Consider the following 21,146-nt stretch of genomic DNA (forward strand, 5'->3'; position numbering starts at 1 on the left):
ACTGATAAAATAATCCTGGTTGACAAAAATTAGAACACAGATGTGCTATTTGTTATGTTTATTAAATTAGTACATAATCTTAGAAATATTGCATATTCATCAGGGAAGTTCATAAAAATGATATAAATAATGTCTGAAAAGTTCTTCACAGTTGTTGAAACTATGCCGAAAAACATTAACATTCTTTTAGCCCTGTTTTAAACAACATTTAAAGGAATGGATACAAAGCATATGAAAATACTTCCTTTGTTGACTTTAAAATGAAAATGTAAAATGCCCACTTCGAATGATATATGCATTTTGTAATCACACTATTCAGGTTAGGTGAAGTTGTTTGGTAGGGAAACTGAAAATACTTAAGTGAAAATAAAATACAGGATACTATTTGCAAGTAGGTGTATCTGATGAATAATATACAATTCTAGCTTCAAGTGTTAGACTATGTGTTAAATCAGCGCTACACGCATGATTTAAAGTGATGTAGATACCTTTTAAGTAAATGATTTGTGCGTTTAAGCTTTAAAGCTTTGTTGCTCAATGGCTTGTGCGTTTAATTTCAACTCCTTCTACATTCAAATCCATAGTCATTTAATATATAGAGGCATAACTTCTATCTTTCAGACTGAGACCTGTCATGGTAAGACTAGTGGTCAAAGTCATCATTAGTAACCAGTTAAATATACAGCAGTAAACGTGCTGGATTTTCATTTTGCCCCTACACACCATCTTACTGCATGTTTTTAACCGGTGGACAGGAGTTTAATACCTCACGTAATACCTTCACCAACACCTAACCAGCTTCTGCAGGATTACTCTGCTTAAATGAGCAGGTTAGTTGTCACAAAGGTTTTATGATGATCAGGTGACACAGATCTCATTGGCCCAGATGGGGGGCTTGCTATCATATGGGACAAGTACTCGAGCCTCTACTCCTTCTCCGGTCTCATCTCTCTCCTCTGGAGCTGCCGCTCCTCCTCTTGCCACCAAGCCTGGCTGTTCAAGACCTTCCTGCACAGAGAACGGCTTTTCCAACACTTTCAGAACTCTCTGAACCTAATGGATTTGAGAAGATGCAAATTAAAATTTGTAAGACTTTATGGAATTTATGAATCACAAATTAAAAAACAAGTCTCTTATTCTCACCAAGGCCACATTTATCTGATCAAAAATACAATAAAAGCAATAATATTCTGAAATATTTTTACAATTGAAAATAACGGCTTTCTATTTTAATATATTTTTAAAGTGTTCCTGTGATGGAAAAGCTGTTTTTAACCATTTAATTGGAAATAATTTTGTTGTAAAAATGTAAAAGTCTTTTTTGATCAATTTAATGCATCCTTGCCAAATAAAAGTATTTAATTGTAAATAAATTAATAAATCTTCTTGACCCAAACTTTTGAATGGTACTGAATGTCTACAATTTAGGTGCTCTGATTTACAAAGCTAGTATGAGCCTCACCTCTGAGAAGTCACCATTTTCAGCTGCCTCTATTGCATTCTGGGCAATGTAGTTTCTGAGTACCACATGTGGGTTGTTGTTGTTCATCACACATACTCTCTCCTTCTGTAGATCTTTCACATCAACCCCTGACTCACACTCATTAGCAAGCCGCTGCCTTGGGAATTAAATAGACAACATATCCAAAAGTACATTGTAGCAGGAAAAAAAAAATTTATTTACACAGATGAATCTAACCTAAACTATTAAAACAACTTAGGTCTTATTCAGGTCTTCTTGGTTTAAAATAACAATGCTTTGTAATACACTTTTCATTAGAAATGAATGCCAATGGGAAATGAATGCATCAGATCGAAATAACTTTCTGTACCTGTATTTCTTGATCCAGCAGGACCAGTCTTCAGTCTGCTTGGCCCTCAGTTGTTCTACAGTGGTGTCCATCAGCTCCTTCAGTCTTGAGAGTCTTTCAAGCTGCAGAGCGACCGTCTTTCTGTCTGAAATCATCTGGAACAGTGCAGGGTTACTCTGAGCCATGGACAGCAGCATTGCAAGCTCACTAAATTGAAGGAAAAAAAAAGGAAAAAAATATGTAAATAAAGATATTTAACCATTTATTAAAGTCCTCCTGTCTGTAGTCAAAAATTGTATCCCTTAAAACTCATCTTTGATCACAAAAAGGATAATTTTTCCTGTGATTTTTTTATTCATGCCATAAAATAGCTTGAATATAACTCTGCACCTTTCCTTTTAGTATACATGATGAAGCGTGCCGCACAAGCCCTGAAAAGTGAAGCCAAAACGTCTCGATCGCCCCCCGGTGACTGGTCCTAGTATAGGTCATAAGCCCCGCCTCCCCGTGTTATTCAACGGGATGTGAGACCAACTAAACAATTAAATTACACTTCAAATATCTTTTTTCCAAAGGTGGTTTCTTTCATTTGCTGTCGTTTTTATCACGCTGATGTAAGTTCAAGTGTCTGTTTCAAAAATAAGTTGGTTTTTAGTTAGTTACGTGATGCGGTGGTGTAACGTCATGATTGACAGCTGTGATTGACAGGTTCTCTGAGCGAAGTAGTCACTGAAGCACCAACGGACATTTTTTCGGGATCATCGGAGGACTGAGGAGATTGTGTTTACTTTATTTTAACAAGCCTCTTGTCGTACTGCAATCAATTTTTAAAAAAGTGTGCAGAATCCACTCTCCCTGAGTGCATTCTGCGAGAGTGAGGGCGGAGCGTTGATTTCGCGGCTTTACTTCCTGCTCACTACTGCGCAGGTCTGGTCCCGAAATCGCTACTGCGCAGACTCAAGTTCCAATATGTCAGTCCCATATCGGGACTCTGGCGGCTTCAGTTCTCATCAATGGAAAAGAGCGAAGGGGCGTCGTCCATATTTTTTTACAGATTTGTACTTTTTGTACACGATCCATGAATATGCAAATGAGCCCCGCCTCCACTCACTCATACAGACTTGTCTACAAGTCGATGTATCAGAATGGTAATGCATTTTATGTATCGCTCTCTACAACATTGAACACATCACAGTAATAATTTATATGATTAGCCTTTGGCTTGACTATGTTATCAAACATCTAATAATGTGTTGCTAATGTTACATAAACCATGTTCCCGTTCAAATGGCTGCCCTCTAAAAATCAGCATCCTTAGAAACGCTTTGAACAACTTAGAACGTCAGTGGAAAAAGGTATATAGTTCATCATAACATCGTAATATTCATCATATACATAATTCACCCGCTATTTTTCATATCAACAGAAAAACATACCGGAAAACCTCCCTTCTCTTGAGACTCATTTAATGATATGCTAAAGCCAACCCACACGTTGACGTGATTGGTTACAAGATAGTTTGTGATGTAAGAAACACTGGCGATTTCAAACCATTTTTGACTGCGGTGCTACAGTATAAATACTCAGTAAATATCAAATGATCTGTAACGGACAAAGCAATAGTGACACACGGTAAAAACATTTTTACTGACAAAGTTGCAACATTGCTGTAAGATTCAATATAGTCGTCACTCCATCATCTTTTATTATTATTTCAGCAAATCTTTCTGACCTCAAAACTTTGAATGGGAATATACAGTAAGGTGTTACCGTGGATCCATGGAGGGTTTGTTTGCTGCTTTCAGCTCCTCTAGAGAAGCGCACTGCTGCAGGAGCATCTCTGCGGCTTGTTTTATCACTTCACTTTCATCTTCCCCTTCCTCCTGTGTTGGGCAGGAAATCTGACTCAAGCTACGGAAAGTGTTGGTGAAGTCCGCACCTGAGAGGAGGAAGAGGTCACTGTCCAGCAATTATCCCGCTTCACACTTTTTATTTGGACACTCTAGTATGACAGCTACACAATCTTCATACCTGTGTTATGCATGGTCTGCAAAAGTTCTGTTATGAGCATCTCATCCTCTGGTTCCTCCTTCCTCAGCAGACCCAGTTTCTTCCTCATATTGCTCAGATAGAAGCTATTGTAGAGCGGCAGGTACTCATCCAACACCTGTTCGGCCCGGTCTGGAGGTAGGTCAGGCTGCAGGGCTTCAGCCAGCCGGGCTAAATTCCAGCGACAGATCGCTGGTTGGGCCTGGTAAGTATACCGGCCTGAACTATCAGAAGCGTTACAGATGAAATCTGGGTCAAAACTAAAGAGAAAACAAAACAAGGAAATTCATGTTCATGAACAATAAATGCAAATAATTGCTGAACATTCTTAATAACATTAAGGCCATGTTTCACAGACATGGCTTAGATTAAGCCAGGGTTAGGCCTTTGTTCAATTAGGCCAATTATAACTGGTGTGCATTACTGGTGTGCATCTTGAGACAAAACAACAGCACTGTCATATTTTTAGATATATTGCAAGTTGCTTTCAGTTAAAACAGCTCAGACATGCATTTTAGTCTGGTACTAGTTTAAGCCTTGCCTGTGAAACCGGGGAATAATGTTTAAGTGAGACCTTACCGATCCATGAAGCCAAAAGGCCCATAGTCCAAAGTCAGACCCAGGATGCTCATGTTATCAGTATTGAGGACTCCATGACAGAAACCCACACACTGCCACTGAGCCACCAGCCTTGCTGTTCGTAAAGTCACCTAGTAATAAAAATGCACATTCAAATAAACACAGATTAAACATTTATATATTAAATATAGAAAATAAAAATGCAAATGCTTTATATAAAATATATATGGATCAATACTACAACCACAGCAATGATCTCAGTCTACCTCTCTGAAGAAAGCAGTATTCCTCTCAATGCGGTCTGAGTGATTTTGATGGATCTCTGGGTAGAAATTCACAATGACATAATCCAGCAATTGGGTTCTGATGTCATCGCGGCCATAGCTGGGACCTTGCCGGCCCGTGAACTCATCAGCTCGTTTGAAGATCTCAAATGATCCAAACCTACATCAAGAGTCAGGACAACTTCTTCACATCTAGAAAAGCTAGACCTAAAAGACCTTTACGGGTGAAACCATTTCAATTATAGACACAAAAACTGAAGTATCGTAACAGTGTTGTTTTTGGCCAGAGGAGAACAGGCCAACTGATTGAGCCTGGTTTCTCTTCTCAATTTCTGTTACCAGTTTGGGTTCCTTGCCACGATCACCTCTGGCTTGCTTAGTTAGGGACACTTAATATCCAATAATATTACCAATTTGACTGCACTGACACTATCGGATGACTTTACACAGTAATTGAACTGAATCATCACTGAACTGAATTGAGCTGATTTAATGACATTACCTTGCTACAGCTGCGTTACAGCACAATTTGAATCTATCTCTTATTTGATCAAGTTTGCATCATAATTCTGTTACTTTACTGTTATTACTATAGTAACTACATGTAACATATGTAACAAGGACACTTTAAAAGTAAGTTTTATCTAAATAACTATGATATGATAATGAAAAACTTCAACTCAAATTTGTAGAATTGACCTGGCGAAAAATAATTGACAAAATAAAAGCACAAAAAGATCACTAAAACCTAAACTAAAATTCATAAATGCTAAATAAAAAAATTAATAAATAATATAATAGGATATAAATAATACTAAAATAACACTTCCACTAGAAAGCATTTAGGAACGAAATAAACGACTGGTTACCTAATAAAGCTGGGAGCAATGCGTAAGACCACAGAGCATCTTTCCATGCGTGCATTGCCATTGTAGAAGATATCCCTCATGACTCGTGAATCAGACGTCACTACTGATCCAGCTCTCGTGGTCGGCACTCCCAAGCCAAAAACCGCCTCGCTGCACATAAACTCTCGTATGCTGGAGCGCAAAACCTTACGCCCATCTGCCTGTCTAAAAAGCACAAAGGACAAAAATCGAAACCTTAACATAACTTAAGAACAAAACTTGAAGTGTATTAAGCTGGACGATGACACCACTGTTTTCTGCAGAGCTGCTTTATTTATATATATACAGTGAGGAAAATAAGTATTTGAACACCCTGCTATTTTGCAAGTTCTCCCACTTGGAAATCATGGAGGGGTCTGAAATTGTCATCGTAGGTGCATGTCCACTGTGAGAGACATAATCTAAAAAAAAAAATCCAGAAATCACAATATATGATTTTTTAACTATTTATTTGTATGATACAGCTGCAAATAAGTATTTTAACACCTGTCTATCAGCTAGAATTCTGACCCTCAAAGACCTGTTAGTCTGCCTTTAAAATGTCTACCTCCACTCCATTTATTATCCTAAATTAGATGCACCTGTTTGAGGTCGTTAGCTGCATAAAGACACCTGTCCACCCCATACAATCAGTAAGAATCCAACTACTAACATGGCCAAGACCAAAGAGCTGTCCAAAGACACTAGAGACAAAATTGTACACCTCCACAAGGCTGGAAAGGGCTACGGGGAAATTGCCAAGCAGCTTGGTGAAAAAAGGTCCACTGTTGGAGCAATCATTAGAAAATGGAAGAAGCTAAACATGACTGTCAATCTCCCTCGGACTGGGGCTCCATGCAAGATCTCACCTCGTGGGGTCTCAATGATCCTAAGAAAGGTGAGAAATCAGCCCAGAACTACAAGGGAGGAGCTGGTCAATGACCTGAAAAGAGCTGGGACCACCGTTTCCAAGGTTACTGTTGGTAATACACTAAGACGTCATGGTTTGAAATCATGCATGGCACGGAAGGTTCCCCTGCTTAAACCAGCACATGTCAAGGCCCGTCTTAAGTTTGCCAATGACCATTTGGATGATCCAGAGGAGTCATGGGAGAAAGTCATGTGGTCAGATGAGACCAAAATAGAACTTTTTGGTCATAATTCCACTAAACGTGTTTGGAGGAAGAAGAATGATGAGTACCATCCCAAGAACACCATACCTACTGTGAAGCAAGGGGGTGGTAGCATCATGCTTTGGGGGTGTTTTTCTGCACATGGGACAGGGCGACTGCACTGTATTAAGGAGAGGATGACCGGGGCCATGTATTGCGAGATTTTGGGGAACAACCTCCTTCCCTCAGTTAGAACATTGAAGATGGGTCGAGGCTGGGTCTTCCAACATGACAATGACCCGAAGCACACAGCCAGGATAACCAAGGAGTGGCTCTGTAAGAAGCATATCAAGGTTCTGGCGTGGCCTAGCCAGTCTCCAGACCTAAACTCAATAGAGAATCTTTGGAGGGAGCTCAAACTCCGTGTTTCTCAGTGACAGCCCAGAAACCTGACTGATCTAGAGAAGATCTGTGTGGAGGAGTGGGCCAAAATCCCTCCTGCAGTGTGTGCAAACCTGGTGAAAAACTACAGGAAACGTTTGACCTCTGTAATTGCAAACAAAGGTTACTGTACCAAATATTAACATTGATTTTCTCAGGTGTTCAAATACTTATTTGCAGCTGTATCATACAAATAAATAGTTAAAAAATCATACATTGTGATTTCTGGATTTTTTTTTTTAGATTATGTCTCTCACAGTGGACATGCACCTACGATGACAATTTCAGACCCCTCCATGATTTCTAAGTGGGAGAACTTGCAAAATAGCAGGGTGTTCAAATACTTATTTTCCTCACTGTATATATATATATGTGTGTGTGTGTGTTTTTATGTTTATATGTCTATGTTTATATAGTGCTATTTAAATGACTTGACTTATTTATCTTAAGGAAAACAAAGTTTCTTTTGGTGGAAGTTTGGTAGAATGGGCGCCTTATAAGTTTGTTCCTATTATGCTCCTTTTATACTATGTAAGGTGTACGATATGGCTTAATAAAATTAAAAAGAAGACTACTTTTATTTCACATGCCATCTCTAGTATGATAACATAACAAACAATAGGAAAACACGTGTGAAGTGTGAACAGCCAATGAGAATATCATAACATGATGTGGCAATATCTAGATAATATGCTGGCAAAGTTATATTACAGTAGCAAGTCTACCTAGAGTATGGTGTCAGTCCAGCACCCTTCACCTGGATCTCCCAGCGCCCTGTGGGATTCTCATGCAGTAATTCAGGGCTCTGGTCCACTGGGGCTTTCACTTCTCCCAGATAACATGCAGCTCCATCACCAAGCTGTCCTGCAAACTGTCCAAATTGGTGTCCGCAGTAACAATGGGCAGCAGGTTCTGATCCTGGCAACACTTTAGACCCACTGAGATACTCTGGGCCCAGTGGATCCTTCAGAACCTCATCAGCATCAAGACCCAGAAGTGCCAGTGCTGGACCTGAAACTGACACAAACTTTGGGTTCTTTAGAGGGGTTGGTTGAACCCTAGAGAAGCACGCCCCCCGGACCTGTCGGACTCCTGGTTCGGTGGACGGGTCCAGTGGAAGTTGTTTAAGAGCAACATTCTCAAACTGCAGTCGTTCAATGCAAGAGCGGCTCGTGCTTACGCCCATGTCGTCCATTCCCGCATTTGACAGTGATCTAAGTAAAATAACACCGGGACATGAGATATAAAGCCGTGTTAGACGAGCTCCAGCAGAAGCCATTCACATTGTACTAAAGTCTAATAAAGCTTGTTATATAAGGAGAGCGAAAGTGGAGCAATCCTTAAATAACTCCTAACAGAACCGAGTTGTTCTCAAATCCGGTCCGTCGTTGTTTTCGTCCCCCCTAGAAACAAACGCATCGGAACGTAGGCTACTATTCGAAAATTAATGATTCGCTTATTGGATTTTTTTCATGGAAAAGCTCCATTTACTTTCATTATAAAGTGAATGGCTGTCATTGGTAGGCTATACATTTAGCTGCAATCCAACTGTTTAGGAAAACGCTGGAAGCAGGGAAATGTATTATTAAGTTAACACGTTTGATATAAAATTCAAACAAATGTCTGGCTGTACAAAATCTTTCAGTATCTTCTAGAGTTTTCTTCTTCAAAAACAGTAATTAGTTATGCACCTTATGCTGCCTGATGACTAGCTCATACATGTCAGGGATAAATCTTCAATTTGCAGTGTTGTGAGTCCCAAGACAAAGGAGTAAAATTTGCTCATGTTGAGCTCATTTGCTCAAAGCTAAATATCATGCAGGGGTTGCTGGTCTACAAGTCTACAACACCCTAAAGGAAGAGAAAACTGAGTTCATTAATGCTTTGGAATACAGGAGAGTAATGCTCCTTCCCACAAAGCAAAGACAACCCAGAAGTGGCTTGAGAACAAGTCTATCAGGCTCATGTTTTGGCTTTGTCAGTCCAGATTTGATCTTGATTGAAGAATTTTTGGTCTCACATTATATACATACATGCACGCGCTCGCACACGTACACACATACACAGATATACATTTATATACAGTTGTGGTCAGAATTTATGGCATCCCTGTGTTGGAAAGTTTTTTCTTTCTTCAAAGCAGACCAGGAGACGTTGGGATCACGTTCAAACAGAAGAGTTTCTTTATTGAGAACTCCGCTGTACGTGGCTGCAGTACTTCCAACATTATCTAAAGTATGTAACTGTACATGGTGTCTTATAGGCATTTTAGGAGGAGGGACTTCTGAAGGTGGAGACAAATTCAAACAAAGCATGTAACAGGTTTAGGTAACACCCTAGTCTGAGAGCACTACCCGTCCAATTGAATCAGCATAGCTATTCAAATGCTGATTGGTTCCAAGGGCCATCCCAGAGCCATTAAAGACAAAAGGTGAAAGTCTCCCCTACAGCTAATCCAATCAACCTAACGATTCAAGGTCTAGGCTGAAAGGTGAGAATCTCAGTGATCTGACTCATTTAAAATACAATAGAGGAAACAGGACTGGCAGGAAAGGAGACTCTTGCTGGAGACTCAATAATCATCTGAAATCAGTCTACTAAACTTTATCAGTTTGTATTGGAGTCTAAATTAAAACCTCAAATGCTAAAATCAGTATTCTTCACCATGATGTTATGTAAGGAAGCAAATCTGAAATAGATTCTTAAATTGGTAACCCTTTACCTGGTAAATATGATCAAAAATGGCTGTAAAAAATAAATCTGCATTGTTTATCCTTTTGATCTTTCGTTAAAAAAATATGCAAAATCTAACCTTTCATTGAAGTAAAAGAATTGAAAGTGGGGAGGGGGGGAATCACATTATGAAAGCTAAAGAATTTAAAATCCCCATTTTGACCATCAGGGCAATAATTAAGAAGTTCCAATCAACTAAATATGTTACTAATCTGCCAGGAAGAGGATGTGTGTCTATATTGTCTTAATGCACAGTGAGGAGGAAAGTTTGAGTGGCCAAAGACTCTCCAAGGATCACAGATGGAGAATTGCAGAGATTACTTCTTCTTGGGGTCAGAACCCTACCAAAAAACAAACAAAACAAAAAAAACCTACATCACCACGTTGCTTGGGAGGGTTTCAGGAAAAATCCTCCTCGCTCATCCGATAACAATAATTCAATTGTCAGACACGACTGGAACTTCAAACGGCACAGTGTTCTGTGGTCAGATGAAACTAAAAATAGCTTTTTGGCAGCAAACATGCTAGATGGGTTTGGTGAACACAAGGATAAAAAGTACCCCATGTGTACAATTTAATATACCGTTGGATCTTTAATGTTGTGGGCATATTTTTCTGCTGGAGGTCCTGGACATCTTGTTCAGATACATGGCATCGTGGATTCTATCAAATATTAACAGATAAAAAAAAATCAAAACCTGACGGCCTCTGCTAGAAGTCTTATAAAGGACCGTGGTTGGATCTTCCATCAGGACAACGATCCAAAACAAACATCAAAATCAACACAAAAATGTGTGTGTCTGTGTGTGTGTAAAGAGTTGGAGAGATGAAAAGGCAAATATAACATGTTGGAAAATTTATTTTAGATTTTAAGATTTTAGTTCGATCTGAGCATTGGCTTGTTGAAAATGAAGGATAAGCAAAAAAATATAGCACTAACAAAAGAAGAGGGACCATTTACTCCCCCTCTCCACATTGTTAACAGCAATTACGGGAAAAACTATTTTAGCAGTATAGTTCAAGGACATACAAAGAGATGCAATAAATATACATTACTTAGTTGATCATGTAATTTCTCACCTAATAAGTGATCTCTAGATGATCAAAAGTAACACTGCATGTAGCTGACAGGAAGACCGAGTTTAAGTTTTCATGAAGTCAGCAGCATTTCGAGAAAAAACCTTAGAGTAGAACTAGCCTACTGGGTCATTGGATCAATAGATCTTTAAAATATATGTTGTTTTGTTTTTTTAAATCAATCCGTTAATCAACCATTTTAATTGTGCAACAACCTCTCAACAAATGCAGGGACTGTTGCTCTACAAATAGAAATACTCATTAAACACCAGGGCACTGACAAAAATCCCTTAATATATGTCGTAAAGATTTCTTAAACTCCAATTAAATAATCCCAATAAGCCATTTACATAAGAAATCATGCAGAATGCAGATACATCCATATAGTCATCTCCTTCTCCAGAATAAATGCACATGGCACACATGCAAAGTTTCAGTCTTGATTTAAGCCCCAATATTGCTCGAAATGCATAATTTCCATTCAGCACCTAAAAGTTTAAATGAAAAAAGAAAGGCGGATTTTGGGCATTAGCATCACACTCAGACACACAAGCGTTATGTGTTTCGAATGTGCCTGTGACCTAACATGCCACATCTCAAAATAATTTTCAGTCACCCTATAAAACACCATTGTAAAAAGCTACCTGGAAAAACAAAGTCAAAATATGAAGCAGCAGTTCCAGTAGTATAAGGCTGCAAGCACAAAAGCAGAAACACTCCTAAATTCCTTCTATCCATACAAAGCATGCTCCCCAAAAATTGCCCTGTTGGCTCATGCTAGTGATAGGCTCTTCTGAAGAAGCATTTTCTTGTCAACATACCTTCTTTAATTGTGGTCTACACTTTCAACAGGAGAGTTTCAAGTCATTGATGGACCTTTTGAGACAATGGTAAATAAAATAAAAATAAAAAAAAGGACATTACAAGTGTTAGAGTATTCCCATATTATCAACAATGAGCTTTCAGTTTGTTTCTAATCTAGTGAATTTAACCTTTATGCAACTAGATTTCTATGAACATGGTAGCAAAAAACAAACAAACAAACAGTAAATTAGGGGAAAACAGACATTTCCTTCTAAAAAAAACAAACTGAATCAAGTATTCACATATATTCTGTAAACAAAATGTATCTTGTCCAATTAATTGCATAATTTACTCATTTCTATAAATGCCAAGCTTTTCTTAGCAAGATTACCAATTATTAAATGGTGTGAGTGAAACAGAGGACTCCAGATTTAATAGTACCCATTTATTATGACCATATGGAGAGAGAGCAAAACACCCTGACCAGTCTCTATTCCTTTAAGCCCTTTCCAGGTCATGTAGTAGGAGGCACTTGATAGCTAGCACAGGCAAACTTTATGCTTGGCTTATCAGGTAATTACAAAAACCAAGAAACCGCACAGAGTGAACAAGACTTGAAACTCTCAAACACTGTGTGCAGTTGTTTTAGTTTCACTCATTTCAAGCCATTGTTTCAGAAACATACATAATTCAATCACTGAAACCAAAAATACTTTGGTCAATCATTTTCCTAATGTGCATTACATTATCATCAAGTCATATTATGCTAAGTATCAACATATTTATGCTTTTCATAATAAATGGTCCAATCGCGTTTTTAGTGCAATTCAGGTTTTAAAAATGAGTTCTGGGATACTGTTCCATTAATCACCTACATAAAAAAGCTGGCTTCACTACTCACACTTCATGAACTACAGATTATGGCTGGAGTAGGTCACAGATTCAAATGCTGACTTACAGGGAATAACAATACTGGACTTGCTGGGAAACAAAATGCATCAATCATTTGCAGGAGCCAACAAAAAAAAAAAGAAAAAAAAAACACAGCAAAATAAAACTTCATTCAGTTCAAGTTGCATGATAACATGGGAAATCCTGCTGCAGCTAATTTTCTAGTGGGTCATACTTTAAGAATGAGGAAAGGGGAAAGAAAGCATGGCCCGATTTCTTTGGCAGTACAGCTCTGCGTCCACAGGCACACAGAGGGTTGAGGAGGTGACAGAGTGTTAGTCAAAGGCTTCCACCCACATTGCTCATTTCATATGGGATGGAGATGATGTTTCCCTCTAATCTTCCTCCTATAATTTACCCAACCACCATCCTGTAGTTAAGGCTACTGGTGTTCAGTGTGCATCCTGATCTCACTGCTGAAAAGTCTGTGCCGATAAGAGAAGGGTCAAATGGAAGGCGTTCGTATATTTTCAAACAAAGATTGGACAGTCGGTAAGGAGAGTAACGCCCTCCCCACGCCCTTGCTGGCACGGAAGCAGGCATAACCCAGAAGCCCCCACATGGCTCCCTTCAACACGTTGCGTACTACCCAGCCTAAACGAGATGGTGGAGCCACACTAAGAGAAAAAACAAAACAAAAATTGGTCATGACAGATCTTGTACTATTAGATACTGAAGTACATACAACTGTTCCAATACGCACCTCATGATCTCATGGATATTAAGCTCTTTATCCCAGTTCTTCTCAATACCAGGCACATGACCCATCCCAACCACTCCAACCACCACAGCAGCCACTTCTAAAAAGAAAAAAAGTGTGTATGAACAAGAGGTTTCAAGTAGCTCGGCAGGATTCTGTCCTGTTCCCACAGAAATATGGGTTGCCTTCTCCCGCTCCCGCCCACAGGTAAAAGTACATTGATTTTTTCAGTACATTCATGAAATTTCCATGAAATAAGGTTCAACAACATTGACATCCCATAGTTTAGTTTTTCTTGTGCAATAGATGAATAGCAATTTCTTTGTTTTTAGATATTAAATTTTTTAGATATTTCTATTTTGCGGACAAACGAAAAACAAACGAGTGTCCCGCACTCACCCATCGAATCTTGTCCCACACCGCACTCTGTTGCATCGGGTTCTGTGGGAGTGCAGGCCTCTAGTTTCATGTTACAAGTAACATGACATATGTTTTTTGCCTGTATGAAGCATTGAGTGTGTTATTTTAGTATTTTTTAAATACTATTATAGTATTACTTTTATTTTAATATTTTTAGTTGTTACTATTTTACTTTCAGTAATTATGTTTTTTCATTTTTATTAGTTTTTTTTTTTTTAATACTTCTATTTAGCATTAAGATACATCGCTTTCATTTAGGTTTAGTTATTTTAGTACTTCAACTTCTGTTCTAATTGTTCTCATTTTTTCTAAATGTTCTCATTTTTCAAGATTTTCATCTAACATTTGTGGTTTATTTCAGTGCTATTTTAATTACAAAAACAAATTTTAATAGCAGTCTCCCTTTAGTCAATGATTTTATCCCTTAAAACTCATCTTTAATCACCAAAATGACATATTTAAACTGTTCATACACCCGCTATATTGCGAGACTTCCTTGCTAATTCGTGTTAATGATATGCCAAAGCCCGCCAGCACAATGACGTGATTGGTCACAAGGTAGTTTGTGACCTCAGAAAGACCAGTGATTTCAAACTGCTTTTTTGAGACTGTCTTTCGTTCACCGCAGTATTAAAGAGAAAATACTCAGCAATGGTGTTGACTTATAAATTTGCACATGGTTTGTCTTAAAGCATATTAAAAACACCACATCGACATATAAACAACATTAAAAACTAGATTTTTACCACAGGGGGACTTTAAAGGGATAGTTCAACCAAAAAATGAAAATTCTGTCATCATTTACTCATTTTCCCAATGACTTCCATAGTACAGACAATAAAAAAAAATGGAAGACAACGAGAACCGGAAACATTCTTCAAACTATCTTTTGTGTTCAACAAAAGAAAGTCAGTCATACAGGTTTGGAACGACATGAGTAAACGATGACAGAATTTTCACTTTTGGGTGGACTATCCCTTTAACTATGACAACGCTGATCACTGGGCATACCTGAATATGCAGTTTTAAATTCAAGACATTTTTCAAATCAAATTAGCATCGAATTATCTTCAAGGCAGAGCACTGGAAAAGACTGCAGCATGAGATGAGCGTGCCGTACTCACTTTCAGCATTAGGAGGCGCCTCCACACAGCGCGCTGCCTGTCTAAGTGTGTGAGTGAGGTAGATGTCTCGTTCTGCAACAATAGTGCGGTGGAGGGCTGGAAACTCGCCGATCATCTCTGACATGGTCTGTTCCAGAAGATCTTTTTGTTTGCACTTCTCTACATCCTCCTTGCTGATAGGAGCAAAAACACATACCAAAAATCTGTTCATGTGAATCTCAAAACAAAAGAGCATATACAGGCCATACTTCCCCACAATCAAAGAAAATGTTTTGCTTAAACTTTGCTTAAGCCCTTTATTTAGGACCATTATAGGCTTCATTAAGCTCAGTGGAGCATCATGCTAAATTTAAGGGGGGAAAACAATTCTTATTACTGGAAGACCTTGTTACAAACATTTTAATAACTGTAATACACCATTTCATTTGTGAAGAATTTATACATCATGGTAGAATCTGCTGTACCACCTTTAATTTATGCAGATTTAAATAAAAATAAATACTACAAAAAAATGCTACGGCTTTCAAATAAATTTAATTACTTTTTATATATTATTTTTTAAATATTGAATTAATCACAAATTATTGAATATACATTTTTAAAAACCCTAAATGTTTTAATAATTTTTCATTATAATATAATAAATTAAGGCACACAATAAAACACAGTAAGGTAGATTAGATCATGTTGAATTGGACAGATACTATAAAAGAACCTGTAAAACCTTTATATATATTATTTGCTAACATTAGTTTGCTTTATTACATATCATTGATCATAAGCTTATCGCTTCCAGTCCACAGCAATCTATCTCGCAAAACTGGTCTATGTATGTACACATGGAGACTAGTATCTTTGGCATTCGTGTCTCTTGTCTGTTTTTCCTGTTTAGTTTCTAAGACACCATATGAAGTTTTTACATTCTAAGAGACTTCTTAAAAACAAAAAAGTGATCGATGCGCACATAAAGACAAAGTGGTGTGGACTTGTACCTGATTGGGTCAGAGAGGAAGCACAGGCCCCAGGCCAGACGAGCCTTCTGCCACAGGCTGAGAGCAGCTATTGCACGCTTAAAGGTTACTGGAATGGGACGATCCCCAAGGTGAAATTTACAGAAGGGCACTTTTCCTGCCTGAATTGGTTAAAAGAGAAGAAAATGCATATTTTATATATGCAGCTCAGTCTTTGCTGTTTACAGGTTTCAGTTTTCGTGACTGTGTGCATTTATTGTTCTTTGATAATTGGTGACATCTGCTAGAAGTCAGGAATGAGTGCATGAGTTACAGTGCATGTCAGAACCATGAGGACTGTGTAAGTGAGGGAGAGCATGTGTATTCGCACTGACCTCCTTAAAGGCTTCTCTAAACTCTCCTCCAGGGGCCATGCCCAGCTGTTCTGTAATGTGAGCTGAGACTTTGAGCAGCAGTATCTGCATGAGGCCAGACATCACTCCATTCTGACACAAGAAATGAGAAAAAAGGATTTAGCATGTTGATAAATGAATTCAGAGGAATGTGTTTGGCAGTATAATAACTATGTCAGCGCAGTCTTCGGGTTCATGGCTGACCTGTTTAATAGCCTGCTGGACCTTCTCCAAGTTAATGTCTTTAGCCTCTTTTAGCAGTGTTTTCTCATCCATTTTAAGCATGGATACTCTGTACTGGCACAGCTCCACCACGACCACATCAGGCTGGACTGCTCGGATTGTCTAAAGCAAAGAGCATCAAATCAAAACAGCATTTAGTCAATCAGTAGCTAATACTAAGGTGTTTTACACTCAAAAATTGGTTGTGAGCCCATAATAAAAAGAAAGCCAATGCTTACTGTGGCAACATCATTCTTGCTGCTGTCGCTGAAGTGGGCAGTGCCAACCAGGTACACAATACTGCCCTCAGGTGTGGTGAGACGCGTCACAGTGTCCGGAAGGTCAGGCTCTGCTTGCCGACGCTGGGTACGAACCTGCCACAACACTTCCACCGCCTCAGAGTCTGCTAAAAAGACAAAAACATTTTCATAATCGTAAGTAGTGGAGCAAGAACACTATACACATACAGGTCAAAAATGTGGAAATATTTTTATTGTTTGGAAAGTTGTCTTAATCTCACCAAGGCTGAAATCTATTTGATCAAAAATTACAGTAAAAACCCAGTAATACTGTGAAATATTGAAATTTAAATGAACTGTCTATATATTTTAAAATGTAATTTATTCCTGTAATGGCAAAGCTGAATTTTCAGCAGCCATTACTCCAGTCTTCAGTACCACATTATCCTTCAGAAATCATTCTAAGATCATTTCTTATTATTATCAATGTTAAAAACAGTTTTAGCTGCCTCATTTTATTTTTTTATTTTTTAAGCAAGATCTTAAAAAAAAAAGAAGAAAAAATATATAATTAATATTTTATTTAGCAACGGCACATTCAATTGATTTAAGTCAGTAGACATTTATGAAACTAATACATTTTACAAACAAAGTACTATTTACTATTTATATAAATGCTGTTTCCACAAAAAATATTAAGCAGCACAACAGTGTTTAACTTTAATAAGAATGTTTCTTTAACCAAATCAGCATATTAGAATGATTTCTGAAGGATCACGTGACACTGAAGACTGGAGTAATGATGCTGAAAATTCAGCTGAATTCAAAAGATAATGGCAATGGAAAGATGAGTTATCCGTTTTTCAAGCAGTACTAGAACAAAAACATAGAAAGAATGAGCTTTAAAAAAAATATGGTTTGAACCTTTGTGGTGGTGTGACATATGGAGAAAGTTGAAATGATTATAATCTGCTGAATTTCTAACTTTGCTGAACTAAACTAAGGCTAACGCTGAAAACTAAATGAAAACAATAAATGAAAAATAAAACCCCTAAAACATATAACTGGGAAAAATGAAACGAAAATAAATTATGACTCCAAAACTAAATAAAATAAAAATAGCCACAAATTAATTTTGGTTTTGATACATGGTATATTATAGAACTTAAAACCTTAGCAACCCTCCTGTATTAAAATGAAAGTGATACTACTAGACGGTAATAACAGTAGATTGTTCTGAGAAATTTAACATGATTACTTTCTTTTAAATTACACCAGTTAACACACTTACGTTGGCAGCACTAAAATACTACAACTAAAAATACTTTTCAATAATTTTCCTAATTAATAAATTAACTAATTGATTAAACATTCAAAACTCTAATAATCCTGCACTGAACAAGGAGAGGTTTGAAATGATATAGTATGACATTCATTTTGAGCACCATTTCGTACAAAACCATATGAAAGAGTCCCGGGATTCAGATATACTATTTTGTAAACTTTAAATCAGAGATTACTCACAAAGTCCGAGAGGAAATGGAGGTTGTGCGTCATCTTCTGTCGGGCCAACGGAGTCATCCTACAAACAAAAACAATGTATTATAACCTATATAATTCTTTGCATGAACATGCTGACAATGTACACAGAACAGGTGCGAACAAGCTTGGCATTCACGTCTATCAACTCGTTTCATTTTCGAGGTTGAGCTAAGGATATTTTAAGCGATTTTGAAGCTTCAGTAAAAAAAAAAAAAAAATTGTCTGAGAATTCTGTGCAAGTGTGCATATTTCTCTATCTTGGGAAATGCCCAGCTAAATAAACAAAAGACCATTATCCAATACTCTCAGTACCCACAAGACAGCAATAAAGAAACCATGTGCATTAAATCAGAATGAAAGTCAACAAAAAGCACAGAAAACTGAATGACTCATAAGGTTTACAATGGGATTTTTTATTTCTTCCTTTTACAATTACAAACCACAGATGGCGATTCTATTTAGCAACTTGAATCAAACCCTCCTTAATTATTACAGATAAACATCCATCACCAAGCAAACTTATATATACTGTATGTATATATATATATTCTTATTTATTTTTAAACTCCCAAATAAGACAAAAAATACATATATTCTGCCAAAATCTTACCTCCGAGTTGTCCTGTTCCATTGTCCGCCGTTCAGTAAACCTTCAACCTGGAATAAAAGATCATGAGTCAGATGCACAGTGCACACACAACTCCACAAAATGGCATTTAACCATTCAACAGAGTTAAACACCCTTGGAAGGCTGTGTACTGGCCTTGCCTGTTGGAAATATGGCTCATTACTAAGCCAGACACTGTTAAAGGATTTGAAAGTTTTTTGACTTGTGTAGTTGGCTAGGCTGAGTAAAGTGAGTCATCAGGCTTGACTATCAGCCTGCCATCTTGCCTTGTGCAACTAGACCACGTATACTTTTCAAAGTACTGTGATTCCAGCACACCAGTATTAGTTGGTGTTATGCTGAGATTTTAGATATGATAAACATCTCTTTGAAGATGCACAACAAAGCGTTTTTATGTTGACCATGTAACAGATCTAATCCTACAGAAGTCAGACATTAAAGGTGACAACCTGCTGTTATCAGACCACCTGGTTAGCACATCAAACTCAAGACAGCTTACCGTGTCAACCCTTCAAAACGGGATTGTAAACAGTTAAATTTTGGAGAAAAAAAAAAGCCTCTCGTGCGAATTTTACATTCAAATTGTTAACTGACAGTTCTGACAGAAGACAAAACTAACCGCACAATCTGATGGACTAGCTCCAATCTCAGCCACCAGTCCGAAAAAGGACCAACAAATAAAAATAAATCTTACATTTGACTTGGTAGACAGCTTGCTCACTCTTCCCACGAGAGTAACGAATCGGACCGGGATCCAACTGTCAGTTGTAGAGAGGGATGGTTCTTGACAAGGTAGCTCTGCTACAGGCTAACTGCGCACACATACACGCAGCTGTTAGCTGATGCTATGCTAATATTAGCTAAGCCCCTTTAAAAACTTTACAGAACTGACCGAGAATAAGTTATTTAGTTCGCTCGCTGTTACGATTATAATAGTGTATTAACATTATAGAGAGATGTAAAGAATACTAAAAACAAACGCCTTGACTGTTGTTTGGTTACTAGCTTCGGCAAAAAAGAAATGAAATGATTAAAGTTATAGCTACAGTCAGCTGCTTGCATGAAGTGTGGATCTGTAACACCGCCCATTATTGCAATGCTTCCTGGGTATAGGAGGACAAAGACTATTACCATAGACAGACTGTTACAGATGATTTTTTGAAAAAAGGTCGGGCCTATACTTAATCTATATTTGATTAGAAATAGAGCTAAGGACGTATAATTTTAATGTTGACAATAATAATGTTAAACAAATTTTTTATTTTTTTAAAGCATGTCGACTGTACTTTCATATTAATTCATATATTTAACAGGAAAAACACTTGCTTTATCATTTTATTATTTTAAAAAGGAGTAAAAAATTTCAATTGCCTTCTTTGTAAAATGTAATTCATCGTTGTTCAGATAATATTGCAGTAACTATAAAGACAACATCTTAAAACATGTCTAACGTGTATTACTTTGGTTCATTACCTTGTTCATGACCACTGCCATCCCTTCAACGCAAAACCACGCCAGCCAATCCGGGCCCGTTTGTTTATCTGGATTTTACTTTTGACTATTTCACATGATGCAGGATTGTTAGGTTCTTCGAAGCTTATCCTGGACTTGCTGTCATAGCAATAAGTCTGTAAGCTCAAACCAGTCATGACATATTTCATGTAAACAATATTATTCTGGTGATGAAAGTCTGTCTTCGCTCATTGCTGATCATAGTTTTGACTATTGATAGATCTAACCTTTCCAATGACCACAAGAACATGCAGTTATATCAAGCAACTTAATCCAGATATTTGTATAAAATCCGCAAATGAGTTTGAAGAACCAAATTAGCCAGAGATCAATTATCACAATTAGAAGATCTGGCATCTGTCAAATCATATCAGAGATCGCTATAAAAGGAATAAGAATTGATAGGAATAAAAAATATCCCATAATTTACTCACCCTCAAGCCATAAGTGTTTATGACTTTCTTCTTTCAGCCGAACACAATCGGAGTTATATTAAATAATATCCTGGCTCTTCCCAGCTTTGAGCTTCAAAGGCAGTTTGAGTTTTTGAAGCTCCAAAAAACACATCCATCCATCATAAAAGTTATCCATACAACTCCAGTGAGTTAATAAATGCCTTCTGAAGCGAAGCAATGGGTTTTTGTAAGGAATAAATCCATATTTTAAAT

The 21,146-nt window shown here is 37.6% G+C and overlaps 2 protein-coding genes across 3 annotated transcripts; both read right to left on the reverse strand.

Annotated features, from left to right (window-relative positions):
- Positions 1-43: 43 nt before the first annotated feature.
- selenoo1 (selenoprotein O1) lies at positions 44-8,570 on the reverse strand. Its single transcript, XM_082181951.1, has 9 exons — positions 7,889-8,570; positions 5,593-5,796; positions 4,706-4,883; positions 4,440-4,570; positions 3,843-4,120; positions 3,582-3,750; positions 1,833-2,018; positions 1,463-1,619; positions 44-1,053 (listed from the first exon to the last, which is right to left on the reverse strand). The coding sequence occupies exons 1-9, from the start codon at positions 8,440-8,442 to the stop codon at positions 859-861; spliced, it is 2,052 nt and encodes a 683-aa protein (XP_082038077.1). The 5' UTR covers positions 8,443-8,570; the 3' UTR covers positions 44-858.
- Positions 8,571-10,737: 2,167 nt separating this feature from the next.
- Positions 10,738-20,054, reverse strand: trabd (TraB domain containing). Of its 2 annotated transcripts, none has more exons than XM_082181999.1 (10): positions 19,661-20,054; positions 18,949-18,995; positions 18,321-18,378; positions 16,797-16,960; positions 16,540-16,680; positions 16,318-16,428; positions 15,965-16,104; positions 14,973-15,145; positions 13,432-13,528; positions 10,738-13,345 (listed from the first exon to the last, which is right to left on the reverse strand). In XM_082181999.1, the coding sequence occupies exons 2-10, from the start codon at positions 18,967-18,969 to the stop codon at positions 13,174-13,176; spliced, it is 1,077 nt and encodes a 358-aa protein (XP_082038125.1). In that variant the 5' UTR covers positions 18,970-18,995; positions 19,661-20,054; the 3' UTR covers positions 10,738-13,173. The 2 variants fall into 2 exon arrangements, with proteins under 2 accessions (XP_082038125.1, XP_082038124.1); XM_082181998.1 differs by having other exon boundaries at positions 16,797-16,963.
- Between the last annotated feature and the right edge of the window lie 1,092 nt (positions 20,055-21,146).

The sequence above is a fragment of the Leuciscus leuciscus genome (assembly GCF_965113295.1).
Source record: "Leuciscus leuciscus genome assembly, chromosome: 10".
In the NCBI taxonomy this organism is placed as follows: Eukaryota; Metazoa; Chordata; class Actinopteri; order Cypriniformes; family Leuciscidae; genus Leuciscus; species Leuciscus leuciscus.

Bases quoted from the DNA above. Each gene is read 5' to 3' on its own strand.
- selenoo1 (XM_082181951.1), bottom strand. From the start codon at position 8,442: ATGGCTTCTGCTGGAGCTCGTCTAACACGGCTTTATATCTCATGTCCC. The intron at 4,571-4,705 runs GTAGACTGAGAT...TTTTATTACTAG, and splicing joins ATACTGCTTTCTTCAGAGAG to GTGACTTTACGAACAGCAAG. The intron at 3,751-3,842 runs GTATGAAGATTG...TCCTCCTCTCAG, and splicing joins GCAGACCATGCATAACACAG to GTGCGGACTTCACCAACACT.
- trabd (XM_082181998.1), bottom strand. From the start codon at position 18,969: ATGGAACAGGACAACTCGGAG. The intron at 15,146-15,964 runs GTACAAGTCCAC...TGCTCCTATCAG, and splicing joins TTCCTCTCTGACCCAATCAG to CAAGGAGGATGTAGAGAAGT. The intron at 13,529-14,972 runs GTGAGTACGGCA...TTTTCTTTTTAG, and splicing joins GGCGCCTCCTAATGCTGAAA to AAGTGGCTGCTGTGGTGGTT.